The sequence below is a fragment of the Megalops cyprinoides genome, chromosome 10 (assembly GCF_013368585.1).
Source record: "Megalops cyprinoides isolate fMegCyp1 chromosome 10, fMegCyp1.pri, whole genome shotgun sequence".
Taxonomy (NCBI): Eukaryota; Metazoa; Chordata; class Actinopteri; order Elopiformes; family Megalopidae; genus Megalops; species Megalops cyprinoides.
The window spans coordinates 322501-339528 of NC_050592.1; the positions used below are offsets into that span (position 1 = coordinate 322501).

The 17028-nt window shown below is 49.0% G+C and overlaps 1 protein-coding gene across 1 annotated transcript; it reads left to right on the forward strand.

The window, feature by feature from the left end:
• Positions 1–11252: 11252 nt before the first annotated feature.
• On the forward strand, positions 11253–15368 carry LOC118784323 (vegetative cell wall protein gp1-like). Its single transcript, XM_036538519.1, has 3 exons — positions 11253–11774; positions 14565–14833; positions 15335–15368. The coding sequence occupies exons 1-3, from the start codon at positions 11253–11255 to the stop codon at positions 15366–15368; spliced, it is 825 nt and encodes a 274-aa protein (XP_036394412.1).
• Positions 15369–17028: the final 1660 nt, after the last annotated feature.

Below are 17028 nucleotides of genomic sequence, written 5' to 3' on the forward strand. Positions count from 1 at the left end.
TCAGAGAGAAAGCGCAGCATCAGTGGTGTGATTGAAATGTTTTTCAAATCGCTTTCTTGCCTTATTATGTTAATTCTCAGCACTGACAACAATTGCACACCCACTTGAGGTGGCAGGCGTCTCTGCAGTGTTTGAGATGAGGAGCAGAACTCAACATTCTCCTCTCATTATTTCTGCATTTCATTTGTCCCCTGCTCTGTTGTGGCCTTGCACTGAAGGCAGTGAAATCAGGAATTTGTCTTGTGGAGCACAGTCTGTATTCATCCAGGATAAGCTGAAATGGGGTGACATTTCTCTGTGCAGGCAGGGTGTCCCTCTGCCTGCCTGTTTGTGATGGAGCCGTGCAGCATATGGTCAGCGCTGTATCAGTGGGCAGGTGCCATATGGCGCAGGGACAGTATGTGGAAGCACATAAAAGACAGGCTCACATTATTCTAATATTAATGGATGTGTTTGACAACATCTTTTAAAAACCCATCAGGCCTGTTGGCTGCTTGCAGGCCTGGACCCTGGGCAGATTCTGCACAATGTGAGCTTCTGGTATCTTTTCTGAGGAGAGGAGAGAAGCTGCAGGCTCAAGCCAGCCTCACAGCGGCCTCCGTAGGAGTCTGGGGAAGGCTGGGGCGAAATGTCATGTGGGGAAAGGTGTGCGTGTGCGCGCGTGTGTGCGTGTGCGCGCGTGTGTGAGTGTGCATGTGCGCGCGTGTGTGCGTGTGTGAGTGTGTGTGTGCGCGTGTGTGTGTGTCTCTCACCGTGAGCCTGGTGGTTGGTGCTCTGGTGTGGTTCTTGGTGGGGGAAGGGCACAGTAGTTTTGGGGGGGGGCAGTTTTGAAACGGTGTTATAATATCTCTGCCAGCTGTAGCCAATCACATTATTCACATTCTCATTCATATTGAAAGATCCGTCTCTGCTGCTGGTTTCCTGTCTCCCTCCGTTTCTCTGTTTAGAAGAGGTTTTACCTTGGGACCATAACAGAATGCTGGATCTGTGCATTTCAGTGTTTATGCTGGGTACCGATTGATCAGATTTATTATTAGTTCAAAAGAAATTCAACCATTAACATCTTACCAAAAACAGACATCCCAAAGGCTTGTTTTCCCAGACTTTTCCTCAGCTTTTTGTCAGCTTTCATCTGTTTGGTAAGACTGAAGAGTCTAAGAGATGTAGGGACACGTCAGCCTCTTACATACGTACACACTTTGACTGGACTGTGTGCAGCGCACAGCGCAGAGTTGGTGGTATACATCGATAATCAGTCTTCTGGAAAATGGAGGGAGAAACACCTGTGTCTCATTGTCTGTGTTAATATTGACATATGCTTAATATTGTTCATGTGTTTTTGCACTTTTATTTTTTGAATACAGATTATGAGGGGTTTTTTGCATTACACACCAACTCCAACAGTGTATGAACAACTTGTTTGTAACTTCGCATGCTTTAAAATATCCAAAAAATATATTTACTAATTTACTGTTAGCGTGTTAGTGAGCTATACTGTGTTTATTTGCATTAAAAGGTTGGGTAACAGCAGACATTTGTTTGCTAGCTGAGAGCACTCGAACACTCTCATTCTCCCCACTCAGTGTGTGGATACACCTTTTTCAGTAATCATAAACTTTGCAGGGCTGAATTACATCGTCTTGGTAGCTTTTGTGGCTTTTTTTCCCAGCATGCTGTGAGAAACTCTAGGATGGGTTGCCAGGCGGAGTTAACACAGAGCCTTGGTGGATCCCCCTTTGTGTTTGATGCTTCCAAAGAAAATCAGATACTGTTTTGAGTTGGAGTTGTTTTCACAGAGTATTTCACACATATTACCTCCCCAAATAGAGGCAATTCATGTCTTGACTTTTTTGTTGTTGGTTGACTTTTTTGATGTTTTTGTTATAATCCTGATGGAATTTGCAGACATAATGCAGTGGAGCCAGTGGGATGAAGTGACCACAGCAGAGTCATTTGAGGTGTATCAGAAAGTCAAAGCTACCGCCTCTCCATCTAACGTTAATTTTAGCTGAGCTAATTTTAACATGATGAGAGAGAATCTAAGTAGCAGAGGGCAGCAGCGGGTGGCAGCAAGTGGCAGAGGGTGGCAGGGAGCAGCAGAGAGCAGCAGAGGGCAGCAGGGAGCAGCAGAGAGCAGCAGCGGGCGGCAGAGGGCAGCAGCGAGCAGCAGAGGGCAGCAGGGAGTGGCAGGGAGCAACAGAGGGCGGTAGGGAGCAGCAGAGGGCAGCAGGGAGTGGCAGGGAGCAGCAGAGGGCAGCAGGGAGTGGTAGGGAGCAGCAGCGAGTGGCAGGGAGCAGCAGTGAGCAGCAGCGAGCAGCAGGGAGCAGCAGCGAACAGCAGAGGGCAGCAGGGAGCAGCAGTGAGCAGCAGAGGGCAGCAGCGAGCAGCAGAGGGCGGCAGGGAGCGGCAGCGAGCAGCAGAGGGCGGCAGCGAGCAGCAGCTGGCGGCAGGGAGCAGCACTGCCGGGCTGCAGAGCTTTGAATGGGAATCAGGGTACATTCAAAGAAATCATTCTCTACCTGCAGAATAAATTCGCTCCAAAAGCAAGGAAAAATACGCTGAACAAGCAGTTCCTTCAGTGGCTAAATAAGCTCTTGCAGAAGAAGTTGTTACTGAGGAAGAGATTATACAAAATATATTTAACAAGACCAATAATAATAATAAATTCATGTAAAAAAAATGCTGATGTTAAAAAATAAATAGGAGAGGCCAAAAGGTCCTTTTGAGAAGCAGATTTTGACAGATGCAGCAGTAATCATAAACACTGCTACTGCAGCGGAAAAAAGAATGTGTGAGTGAGTGAGCAGGCCCTGACCGAGAGTAATGAAACCCTTTGCGCAGGTGAAACTCCTGAGGAGCGGGAATGGACTGGTAATACCCTTGCATAAGAAGGGGCATTGCTCTGACCCAGAAAACTACAGGGCGGCTAGTTCAGCCTGAATTTAGTGTACGATTTTGGAATCTGGAAAAGGCAGAATTATAAGTGACAGTGAGGTTTTTGGACAAGGATCTTCTGGACCTCTCTGAGGAAAGTATTAAATGTATGGACTCCGTCTGGGCTTATGATGCGTATCTGAACCTGCAGAAAGGGTTCAACAAAGTACTGCATGGGCAGCTTCCTATTAAACTGAAATCAGTAGCAATTAATGGAGCTGTGGATTCAGCATAGAATTCACAGAGTAATGATATATTTCATCTGAGCAGGGGGTTATGGGGGGCAAAAAAATTGAGTTTTGGCTGAGGTTTTTACATTTTTAAAACGGATAAGTAAAGTGGAGTATGGAATATATTTTAATATATTTAGTTCTGTCAGCAGAGCAAGAGATTGATTGATTGATTCTAGGATATATTTTTATGTCTGAGACTACGAAGTGCATGCAATAGCTTGCCAGGATTTGCAGTAGGAGAGACACTGAGTGATGAAGACCTGGCTTGACAGACCCACAGCCTGCATTCATGTACACTATGCAGTAGCCATTAAATATGAACAGATACTGTATAAAAAGTTATTTTGTATATACCTCATTCATTCACTCCCTATGATCTCTGCCACATCTGAAGCTCAGCGGTTCTCTTTTCACCCCTTTAGAACCTTTCAGGAAAGCCCAGTTGAGGTGAGGCTCAGTACCTGCCCTGACTGAGGTGTGACAGGGTGATCGCCCTTACTGAGGTGTGACAGGGTGATCGCCCTTACTGAGGTGTGACAGGGTGATCGCCCTGACTGAGGTGTGACAGGGTGATTGCGTGCCCTGTGCAGGCGTGCCCTGTGCAGGCGTGCCTGCGATTACACGCTCTTTTATATGAGGGCAGTGTTTTCTTTCACTCTGCTCTTTTGTGGACACAAACAAAGGGGTAAAGTTCAGATGAAGCTGGAGTGGGTTTTTATTCACTGTGTCCTTCAGGCGAAGTTTGTCTTCTGTTTCATGGCTCATATTCATTATTTAAGAGGCCTGTTGCAGCAGCGGCTGCAGTGGCGGAAACGGTGCATCACTGTGGGGCCGGTGCTGGCACTCAGACCGCTGTCCGAAACGCTCTTTTGTAACTCCTGCAGTTTACACGCTTCTGTCGTAGTGCGGTGTACCACACTGTAACCGGTCCACTCACTATCACTCTGTAATGTTTTTCCCAATTTTGCATTGCCTGATAATACCTCCATTTCTTTCTTGTTTTACATGTTGTGCATCCCCTGTTAAACAAAAAACCATAGATTTTCATAGAAACCATAGATTTCCATCTCCTTAGAGGTGTTATGCTGGCAGGAGCTGGAGACACCACTCCAGAGGCAGGTACAAAGCCTCTCTCACTTCCTTTGATAGCTCAGATACAGTCAGTGTGTTTGATGGAGCCCTCGGACTGCTTGGTTACTGTAGTTGAGATTATCATGAGTTCTGTCATGAATGGACCCATGTATGTGTTCTCTCTGTGGACTGCACACATTACCATGGTGATAAGATGAAAAATGCCTGTTTTTCATTAATGGGGAAGGGAAAGCAACACCTGTTTGTTCCTGATGCCTGAGAGAGAGCAGTGCATAGCAGAGGAGGTGATGGTGTGTTAGTGATGAAGCTTGCAATGCTGAGCTCCTACACTCTCTGCACTGTCTCCTTGAGTTCTCTCTTCTCACCAGGGACAGCCAGGTACAGCTGACCTTAACTCAGTGAACACTGCAGTCTTTCAGCATGCTTTGAACAGGCGAGAGGTAAAACTTTCCCTCGATGCCTCATTAGTAACACTTGATGAAACCAGAGGGGGGTGTTGCAGCACACAGACACAGTTTTGATGGTCTGAAAAGAGAAAATTTTATTTCTGCTCAGCGGATTGAATTGATGAGGGATTAAAACTGTAGACAGTGTTTTAGGCTGTGCTGTACCCCAGACCTTTGCAGAGGGCCAGCAGATGAGACCACACCTTTACAGTGCTCCGTGTGTGAATCTGCAGCTTTTGGCCTAATTACTAGGTTTTCCTGGCTCCTGTTTTGCAGCAGATATTTTGAGTTTTTCATTTTGTGTCATTTTAACAGCTTTCAGGTCTTCCTTGTGATTTTAATGTCTTCCAAACCAATTCAGTGCTCCAAACCTGTTAAGTACATGCTTAATAAACCATGTCTGACGGAGTTAATTAATCTGCAGATTACATTGTTTCAGAGGGTGCTAGTGAGTTCAACAGCTCGCATGAATCTATTCTTCTGCCTACGCGCCCATGTAAGTGCTGAAATATTAATGTGCCTCATAGTCTCTAATGCCTGCTTTCACGTCTCTATAATGAATGTGTATCACCGCACCAACCCCGTCTCTCCCACAGATTAATTTTTTCAGGCGTTATTAATGTTCCATAATCAGGCCTGCCCCCCTCTAATCTCTGGTCTTATCTCTCTTTTACAAAGTGAGTGAGTGATTGAGACAGTGATGAATGGGGAACTGCAGTAGATATCTGCACAGCATTCAGCTGAAAAGGGAAGAGATGAACTCTCTTCTTCTTTCTAATTCACATGCTGTCTTTGTGCAGCAAATTTAGTCGCTTGCTTGAAAGAAAACTCCTCAACATTAGAGATGCGGGAGCTTCTCTCTCCCCCAGGGACCCCTCTGGAAGGACAGGTCCAGGCTGGCTCACACTGCCACTGTGCTCACACACCTGTTTCAGGCAACTCTCTCAGACAAAAAATAATACAAATAATTTAACGTGGGTGCAGGACCCAGGAAATGAGATAATGAGCGCATGCACGTCCAGACTCTGTGCACTCAGCTGTAATGTACTTCTGTGTCACTCTCGTGTTTGTTCTGTTAAATGCACACTGTCATGGGAAAAACCGCCTGGTCCTTCACTAAGACCAATGGAAACATACGCACAGTCTCACTGACATTGATCAAGTAGCTAATTATAGGAATGATAAGCCATTTGTATCTTTTTATATGCTTCATTTCCTTTCATATTTGTTCTTTGAGTTTCACCAACACCCATTTCAATGTTCAAACTATTTACAACTGTTTCATGAACAAACTTTTTTAACCTCGGGAGTTTCCTTTGATAACTAACAGCATGAAAATATGAAATGGAGTCATATCTCCAGATGATCTCATAATTTTTTAGTTTCAAGGACTGAATGATAATTTTCTGCATCATCTCTGAGAATTAGCAAGGTCCTTGAGCTAAAATGAGAAATGCTTTAATGTGTTTGTTAGCCTTGGTTGAAGGGTAAAAGGAGCTTCCTCAGAAAGCAGCAGAAATGCTGGATCCTCAGCCCGGCTCTGAAACTCAGGTATTAAAGTTTTACCATCTGAGGGCTCCAGCCCCCTCCTGCCTGTGTCTCTGGTCGGTGGATGGAAGTGGCTATTCTTAATCTTTAAGTACCTCTCATATCAATTTGGGCTTTTACTTCTACTCCCACCGGCCCTGCGGTTTTATGTAACCAGTGAAAGTGTGGAGTCATCCACAGTGTACGCGCTCATTTTTTGGTGAACGGTGAATTTGGACGTATCTGTTTGTAACTAAAGAACGTGAACTTGAGCTTGTTCAGGTTTGCACGAGATTCAGAATCCTTGGGTGTGTTAAAGTTACTGCTTGAATAAGCATGGTGTAGTGCAACTCATCAGATAGACAGTTCAACGGCTCGCAACCAACTGCCTGCATAACAATCACTGCGCATGTAATGTACACATAAAATAGTCCCTGGAGCAGCTCATTTAAAAAATGGAAGAAATGAAATGGGACTGTGAACTTGTTCAAAATTCAAAATTGTGAACTATGAACGTGAACTTGTTCATTTTAATCTGTGTGAAGTGAACTTTGAGCTAGCTCTTGTGAAGTGTGAACTTGCACAACACTGGGAGTCATGTCTTTATATTTAGATGACTTTAGTTTCACAAGCCCTCACAGCTAAAAATCACTGGATTTTAATTTGTGTGTATTAGAGAGAGAGAGAGAGAAGCACATAGTGATTTTGTCCTTTTCAAACAGACAGTCCATCCCTGAAGTGCTCGGTTGCATTGTACTGTATGTAGAATATGGAGATTGTCAGTCATTGTGCAGCACTAAAGATCTGAATGTACATTTTTATTTACATTTATTCATTTGCCAGACGCTTTTATCCAAAATGATTTACAAGTAAGGCAGAGTACAACACAGGCGATGCAAAAAGCCCCATAAGGACTCAACAATATTAGAAGCTTCTCGGCCTAGGCTACCAGAGATGTTTCTGGTGTTTTTTCATCTAAGCTCTCAATTACATAATTGGCTCATTTTTCTACCTTAAATTAATGCAGGTGATGTTCAGTGTAAGCACATCACCGGTTTTAATCCGGTGCGATATGATATGAGGTAATGACATAATCTGATATAATATGATGTAATATTAAGAGCTCAGATGTAATAAAACAGAACAAATATTAGCCCTGCTTCAGATACAGCCTGAGCCTGCAGGGGCCTCCTCACTGGCCAAAGATGCACAGAAAAACACACACACACACACACACACGCACCAGGGGGATGATGACAGGAACAGTGACACAGACTGCGTAGCTGCTGCTCTGGGACTGGAGGGACAGAATGCCATAGAACGCTGGATTACTGGAAACATTCAGAAGTGAAATGCATTTCCAGGAACACATCTTTCCCATCCTCACAGAGCTGCATGGTAAATGAACAGAGCATGGTTTTTATTCTGCTGCGTTTGTGCCTGGATACCTTATTTGTGATCAGCATGTCGAAAACTCCTCTGTTGTTGTCTGCTAGAATGACTAGAATGAAATATAAAATCGAGAGGGAAAAGACACAAATGCCCTCTTAATAGTCAGTGCTTGCTGTCTGTGATTGCAGGGGCCGAGTGTAACATTTCTGGATGACAAAAATAAATAGCAACTCCTCCCATTCCTCAGAGCAATCAGTAGCCTCTGGCATTTACACTGGATCAGGAGCCTCCAGTGGCCGAGGCCAGCACAGCATTGCATCTGCCACACTGATCGACCAGCTCTGCCTTCCTGCCACGGCTGGGTGGAGTTCACAGCCAATCAGGCTGCATCCCATACGCTGATCTGTATTCTTAGCTAATCCACACTCACTGTCAGGACACTAATCACACCAATCTACCCTCACTGTCAGGACATGAATCACAGCCAATCTACACTCACTGTAATAGCACTAATCACGGCCAATCTACACTCACTGTAATAGCACTAATCAGAGCTAATCCACACTCACTATCAGGACACTAATCACACCAATCTACCCTCACTGTCAGGACATGAATCACGGCCAATCTACACTCACTGTAATAGCACTAATCACAGCCAATCTACACTCACTGTAATAGCACTAATCACAGCTAATCCACACTCACTATCAGGACACTAATCACAGCTAATCCACGCTCACTGTAATAGCACTAATCACAGCCAATCTACACTCACTGTGAGAGCACTAATCACAGCCAATCTACACTCACTGTGAGAACACTAATCACAGCTAATCTACACTCACTGTGAGAGGTGTGTGTGTGTTTGTGAGTGTGTGTTTGTTTGTGAGTGTGTGAGTGTGTGTGTGCTTGTTTGTGAGTGTGTGTGTGTGTGTTTGTTTCTGAGTGTGTGTGTGTGCGTGTGTGTTTGTTTCTGAGTGTGTGTGTGTGAGTGTGTGTGTGTGTGTGTGTTTCTGAGTGTGTGTGTGTGTGTGTGTTTGTTTCTGAGTGTGTGTGTGTGCGTGTGTGTTTGTTTCTGAGTGTGTGTGTGAGTGTGTGTGTGTGTGTGTTTCTGAGTGTGTGTGTGTGTTTGTTTGTGAGTGTGTGTGTGTGTGTTTGTTTCTGAGTGTGTGTGTGTGCTTGTGTGTTTGTTTCTGAGTGTGTGTGTGTGAGTGTGTGTGTGTGTGTGTTTGTTTGTGAGTGTGTGTGTGTGTGTGTGTGTATGTTTGTTTGTGAGTGTGTGTGTGTTTGTTTGTGTGTGTTTGTTTCTGAGTGTGTGTGTGTGTGTGTGTGTGTGTGTTTGTTTCTGAGTGTGTGTGTGTTTGTTTGTGAGTGTGTGTGTGTGTTTGTTTCTGAGTGTGTGTGTGTGTGTGTGTGAGTGTGTGTGTGTGTGTGTGTTTGTTTCTGAGTGTGTGTGTGTGTGTGTGTGTATATACGAGTGTGTGCGCGCAGTGTACTGTTTCATTTTATCCTCTGCCTCTTATTTCTGTGTAGTTTTTCATTCCACCTCCAAGCTGCACACACATCATTTCGAACAAGTGTCTGCGATCTTCGCTCTCCTGCCCCTCGCTCTCTCCCTCTTTTCTTTCTGTCCTTGCCCTTCCCTCTCTTTCTCTCCATCCCCCCGCCGCGGTCTGTCTGCCCTTTCGGAGACGGTTCCTCTGTGTCTTCAGCGCCTCACAGCTGAGAGGAGCCATTTCCTCATTCATTAACCTTTACCTTCTGAAGCGCCTTTCATTTTGCACACAGTCACAACACAACTTTCCCCCGTCACTGTGGCAGGAGCCTTCACACGAGGAGGTCACTGATCAGAGCGGGACACACACTCACATACACTTACACACACTCACACACACACTCTTACACACACACACAAACACACACACACACACACGGTGCATCAGAAGCTGAAGGCGGGGTCTGACCTCCTGTAAGCTGCAGGCTGTCTTGCTGTCTGACTCTCCAGGCAGAAGATACTCTGGAGGAAAGCCTGCCATACCACGTGTTATATATCACACTTGTCCTCCTCCATGCCTTTGAAGGGCACTCCACACTGGAGCGGTTCTGTGGAGCTTTGCACTGAGGGCATTCAGTCCAGAAATGAGCATCAGTGGAAGGAAAACAGACTGAATACATCAGCAGAGATGCTGGACAGCAGGATCTCTCCTGACTCTCCTCCAGGCTGCTGGCTGAGGGGAATGATGAGAGAGAGGAAGAGCCACAGAGCAGTGACCCTCCAGGGGGCTCTTCAGAGCTGGAGAACACTGCTCTCCTGAGGAGGCCAGGATGGAGCACACTCATTTACTGAGAACCGGAGCACTGCTGGGGTCAGGGAAGAATTGTCTGTGGTCGTCTCTAAGAAGAAAATAAAATCGATTATGTCTAAATGTTTTTCTCTGAAATGTGTGCAGCAGGACAGCGCAGGTGATGGTGTCTGAGGGGGCAATGCTGCTCACCGCTGCTCACAGACAGCAACACGTCTTTAGAATTTTATCTGATGGCAGAAGCCTGTTGCGTGTGTTGGGCTTGCTTTTTGGCAGGTGCCGTCTCCTGCATGAAGCTGCTTCAGTACAGGCTCCTGGGGAAGGACAGATAATGAGGGGATTACAGCCTCACACACCATTCACAGCAAACAGACACAAACTGCCGCCGGCATTGAGGAGGCGCCGGCATTGAGGAGGCGCCGGCATTGAGGAGGCGCCGGCATTGAGGAAGCGCCGGCATTGAGGAAGCGCCGGCATTGAGGAGGCGCCGGCATTGAGGAGGCGCCGGCATTGAGGAAGCGCCGGCATTGAGGAGGCGCCGGCATTGAGGAAGCGCCGGCATTGAGGAGGCGCCGGCATTGAGGAATCACCGGCATTGAGGAGGCGCCGGCATTGAGGAAGCGCCGGCATTGAGGAAGCGCCGGCATTGAGGAAGCGCCGGCATTGAGGAGGCGCCGGCATTGAGGAGGCGCCGGCATTGAGGAAGCGCCGGCATTGAGGAGGCGCCGGCATTGAGGAGGCGCCGGCATTGAGGAGGCGCCGGCATTGAGGAAGTGCCGGTATTGAGGAAGTGCCGGCATTGAGGAAGCGCCGGCATTGAGGAAGCGCCGGCATTGAGGAGGCGCCGGCATTGAGGAGGCGCCGGCATTGAGGAAGCGCCGGCATTGAGGAGGCGCCGGCATTGAGGAGGCGCCGGCATTGAGGAGGCGCCGGCATTGAGGAAGCGCCGGCATTGAGGAGGCGCCGGCATTGAGGAGGCGCCGGCATTGAGGAGGCGCCGGCATTGAGGAAGTGCCGGTATTGAGGAAGTGCCGGCATTGAGGAAGCGCCGGCATTGAGGAAGCGCCGGCATTGAGGAAGCGCCGGCATTGAGGAGGCGCCGGTATTGAGGAAGTGCCGGCATTGAGGAGGCGCCGGTATTGAGGAAGTGCCGGCATTGAGGAAGCGCCGGCATTGAGGAAGCGCCGGCATTGAGGAGGCGCCGGCATTGAGGAGGCGCCGGCATTGAGGAAGCGCCGGCATTGAGGAGGCGTCGGCGCTGGCAGCGGCAGGAGGCTGTTCGCTCCGATCCCATCGATCTGTTTGCTGGCCTTTGCAAGGAGATGCAGAACAGAACTGCTCTGTGGAAGCACCTCCACCTTAGAAACGCCATCACTCCCAACACCGTCACACCCAACACCATCACCCCCAACACCGTCACACCCAACACCATCACACCCAACACCATCACCCCCAACACCGTCACACCCAACACCGTCACACCCAACACCATCACCCCCAACACCGTCACACCCAACACCATCACACCCAACACCATCACCCCCAACACCGTCACACCCAACACCACTCCCCCAACCCCATCACCCCCAACACCACTCCCCCAACACCATCACACCCAACACCATCACCCCCAACACCGTCACACCCAACACCACTCCCCCAACCCCATCACCCCCAACACCACTCCCCCAACACCATCACCGCCAACACCACTCCCCCAACCCCATCACCCCCAACACCATCACCCCCAACACCATCACTCCCAACACGTCACACCCAATACCATCACACCCAACACCATCACCCCCAACACCATCACTCTCAACACCGTCACACCCAACACTGTCACTCCCAACACCATCACACCCAACACCACTCCCCCAACCCCATCACACCCAACACCATCACTCCCAACCCCATCACCCCCAACACCATCACACCCAACACCGTCACACCCAACCCTGTCACCCCCAACACCACTCCCCCAACCCCATCACCCCCAACACCTTCACACCCAACACCATCACTCCCAACCCCATCACCCCCAACACCATCACACCCAACACCATCATACCCAACCCCGTCACCCCCAACACCACTCCCCCAACCCCATCACCATCAACCCCAACCCCATCACCCCCAACACCACTCCCCCAACCCCAAAACCAATATTCATTTTAAACATTAAAGACATACAGTATCATACTTGGATCTACCTGTCTCCACAGGTCCAAGGTGTTTCAGTGCTGTACCTTTTGATAAAAGCAGCTGATTGATAATCCAGCTGTCAGAACTGTTTTCATGTTTCAGAACAAAGTTTTCATTCAGAAGTATATCAATGTGATTTAAAAAATACAAATCTTAGAGCTGGTGGTGAAAATATTTGATGAATCACAGCAGTAAAAAATAACCAACACTTATGGGTCTCCAAAGACGCGTCTCTTGTGTTATCTGTCTTTGCAGGGAAGTGCTTTCTCTGTCATAATGTGTACAGACAACCCGTCACCATCAGGCCTCACAAACACTCCCTCTTCATCCCAAGTCATGTTTCTTCTCTTTTCAATATTCATCAGTTCTTACATTCCTCCCCTGCCATCTGTTTTTCTATCTCTTTAACATTTCTTTATATTTAATCTACTTATGATAAATTCATCACAGCAAAGCAGGAGAAGCTTTATTTGACAGAGTGATGGTATTTTAAATAATAAATTCATTGGTAGCCTGCATGTGTTGTAGTGAATTATGGATGTGGCTTGACTGAAACCTCATTAGCCACATTGTTTGAGCACAAGAAAAGATCAATCACCTGACTCACTCGACTCACCCGATTCACTCAACTCACCCGATTCACTCGACTCACCCGATTCGCCTGACTCACTCGACTCACCCGACTCACCTGACCTGATGAGCGACGGAACCCGGGGCCAGTGCATCTGAGTGATGCAGCAGACACTGCTGAAACTGAGGAGTGTTTCTGCAGATATTGTCCTTTACTCCTCCATTTGGAAGAAAATATATGGGAACAAATCATTTACATTTTTTCATTTAGCAGATAATATTATCCAAAGTGCATTCAATAGGATTGGACACGCAACCGTACAAGTACTAAACCACTTCACCACGACATAGTGGGAATCAGTGCCACAAAAGTACTGTCGTAGTAGTGTTCAGCTGGGTGTGGAGGAGGAGAGGTGCAGTCTGGGACCTGTGTGTCCGCTTCCCTCTCCCCACCCTGCGCCCAGCTCCCGATTATCCCCCCTGGGTTTGGCCTGGAAGCAGGAGCTGCTTGTGAGGGTGCTGCAGTGATGCATCATGCTGATAGGATCTCTGTCTGGAAGATTCCATTTAGTTCAGTTTGCTGTTTTTGCATGAATCAGCCAGTGAGTATTAATAGAAAGACCCTGAGGACCTTCACAAACACACACAGTTTGCTGGATGTGACTGCGGTGTGTCAGATCAGCCCTGTTGCCCACCCTGCTCTGCTTGTGCTTGTAAACTTGTGTGTTGACCGTGTGCAGTGATGGACGTCTCCCTGCCTCTCTCTGCTGTTCATGCCTGCCTGTGTCTTTGGCTCAAATGGCCATGGGAAATGTTAAAGGCTGCTTAAGGCCAGATGAGCAAACACTGCCAGAAAGCAGCAGGCAGATTCAGGCTGCTGTCTGAAGTACCTGGCATATGCTATGCAGGGTAAAGAGTCTGACAGACACTAGCTGCATATTGATGGAAATAAATTTGTGCAAAGTCACATGGATGGCTTTCCTGGACTGGTGATTAAATCTGGAGACGCGAGCAGAATTTAATTTTTTAATAAACTGGTATTTATTTATTTATTCATGTACGTCAGTAAATTCTAGAGAAATATAATTTGATGTGTGTTTTTGGCCATGGAAAAGGCCGCATCGCTGCTGACCTCCTGCTGTTCTCCACGGACGTGTGATCAGCGTTCTCCCTGCAGTCCGCTGCAATGGGAGCAGTGCACGTTGCAGTGCTGTTTAACATCAGAGGCCTGATGGGGAAAGTTGCAGGAGTGCACTGATCTGACTGGGTTTAGGGTGATGCTTGATGTACACACTACTGCTCCAGAGTGCCGGTGAATTTATTCTCGTCTTCACATGCGTAAGAACAGGCTTGATAAGGTGGTGTTCTGCCTGCACCCTGTCTAACCTCTGCAGGAACAATACGCTAAAGAGCGTTGCATTGTGCTAGATTCAACAATTTCATGGAATAATACCCAAAAGCATAATTACAGGAGGTACATACATGTCAGCATATATGTAACATGTAGTAGTTTCTCATTAAGGAATTGAATGTTTTCAGAATGAGAATGAGTTTTCCTTTAAGTGATTGAATCAATAAGTGGTAGCTTTACGCACTCACAAACCAATACATTAATCAGGACAGCAATTGCTACAGTGCTGAGAGTAAAGGACAAACTGACTGAAATATTGATCGCTTCTGTCTGATTTGTGGATGGACTTCCTCATGATGCATAATGTGAGCTGAGACACTGACTGATGGAATGGGAGAACTATAAATTTCCCAGACATACAGACCACAAATTCACCCTGGATCCATGCTGTGGGATGGGTCTCGTGCTCGGCCAGCCCCCCGCAGCCCCCTGCTGCCCCCTACAGCCCCCTGCAGCCCCCTACAGCCCCCCGCTGCCCCCCACAGCCCCCTGCTGCCCCCTACAGCCCCCCGCTGCCCCCTGCAGCCCCCTACAGCCCCCCGCTGCCCCCCGCTGCCCCCCGCTGCCCCCCGCAGCCCCCCGCAGCCCCCCGCTGCCCCCTGCAGCCCCCTACAGCCCCCCGCTGCCCCCTGCTGCCCCCTACAGCCCCCTGCAGCCCCCTACAGCCCCCCGCTGCCCCCTGCTGCCCCCTACAGCCCCCTGCAGCCCCCTACAGCCCCCCGCTGCCCCCCGCTGCCCCCCGCTGCCCCCTGCTGCCCCCCGCTGCCCCCTACAGCCCCCCGCTGCCCCCTACAGCCCCCCGCTGCCCCCTGCTGCCCCCTGCTGCCCCCCGCTGCCCCCCGCTGCCCCCTACAGCCCCCCGCTGCCCCCTACAGCCCCCCGCTGCCCCCCGCTGCCCCCTACAGCCCCCTGCTGCCCCCCGCTGCCCCCCGCTGCCCCCTGCTGCCCCCTACAGCCCCCTGCTGCCCCCCGCTGCCCCCCGCTGCCCCCTACAGCCCCCCGCTGCCCCCCGCTGCCCCCTGCAGCCCCCCGCTGCCCCCTACTGCCCCCTACAGCCCCCCGCTGCCCCCTGCTGCCCCCTGCTGCCCCCCGCTGCCCCCTACAGCCCCCCGCTGCCCCCCGCTGCCCCCTGCTGCCCCCTGCTGCCCCCTGCTGCCCCCTGCAGCTCCCTGCTGCCCCCTGCTGCCCCCTGCTGCCCCCTGCTGCCCCCTGCAGCTCCCTGCTGCCCCCCGCAGCCAGCTGGTGCTGACTGAGCAGGGCTGGCCATGGATGGGAGACCCTCTGGGAAAACCATGCTGCTGCTGGAAGTGGTGTTGACAGCCAGTAGGGGGCAGTCTTCACTCTGGACCTAACAGGAGCCCGATGCCCCAGTGCAGTGATGGGGACACCGTGCTGGAGATGCTGCCTCTCAGATGAGGTTCTGACTCTCTGCGGTCATTAGAGCTCCACAGTGCTTCTCGCTGGCGTCCTGGCTGGATTCCCACTCCGGTCATTTATTAATCCCCTGAGTTCACTGAATAAATAGTCCTTCCCAGGCTGTCAGTACAAAAGAGAATTGATTCTCAGATGGTTCTGTTATTCTCAAAAGCTTAAGTAAAAAGGAAGTGAAACATTGGAAAAAAGGTATTTAGGGGAAAAATGAAAATGAAATTCTCTGACCAGAAAATGATAGTATGTCATCAGGTTGAAATATTTGAACCATTATTCAAATCATGTCAAATGGGGAAGAAGAGAGTTTATTCTGGATTTTCTTCCTGAAAAGCTCCACTGAGTCAGCTAATAAAACGAGGTACAGCACTCAGCATACAGCACTCACCCAGACGAAGTCAACCCACCACACTGACCACGTCTGCAGCGTGACGTCACAGTTTGATCCCCAGGGCTGCAGGATCAGGTGGAACTGCAGAGCAGGAAGATCAGAGCCGGAGCAGCACACAGGTGCACGCTGGGCTCAGGTGTGCTGAAGGCAGCCGTGCAAAGAAACGAAGGCAAGCAGCAGCTCACCTGGAGGATTTAACACGTCTCTGTTCTGTTTGTTTGTTCCCACTAATCTTTCATCACCTACCAATTATGGCAGTAGCACAAAAATTAACCTGCAACCGTACCAGGAGAGTCAGAAGCCCTGTTCAGAAATGTCAGCACAAACAGACCTGGACAGCCATCTTCATTAATGTTCCCTCTATGATGGTGGCTATAGAGCTTAAAATGAAATAAACAGCAAGACTGGACAGAAATGTTCTATCCAGTACAGTATTCTTATTGTGAATGGAGAAGGATTCTATATTATCAGCTATGTTATGCTGCTAAACATCTAAACATGTTTAGTTATGAATACACCTCCCTCAGTGGATATTGTAATCTGTCACTATTGAAGAGGAGCACGCACGCACGCACGCACGCACGTCAAAACGGTTTCAGGGTCTTTAAATGCGTCCTGGGAGTCGTGCTTGATGCTGCCGGCGTAATCGCTGTGGCACCACAGTATGTTTTGCGTTATTTTATATTTATCTAAATCCCCACGTCCAATAAGGACGAGCTAATTTACACGCTCCACGCTAAGCAGCGCGTTTGAATGGGATGCGTTGAAGTCGCCGAGAACTGAGGGTTCCACATATTCGTCTCTTTTTTGTTTGAACCGTGACTGGACTGAGATCAGTCAGAGCAGGCTGTTTGGGTGTGTCGCACCTCCATGGAAACATTAGGCCTTGTGAAATACTGCTGTCTGTTCTGCCAGGTTCCTGCGCATCCGTGCCTGATTTCCCAGGACAGTCAGTATGAAACACACAGCGCCGCTAACCTGAGCCACCGCGTTCCTCAGCGCCCGGCCGCATCTCCGTGGATTCTTTTTCTTCTCTCGCTGCGTTGTCTCGATCCCCCTCTCCTGCCGGGGTTTGCAAGCTGCTGCAGTC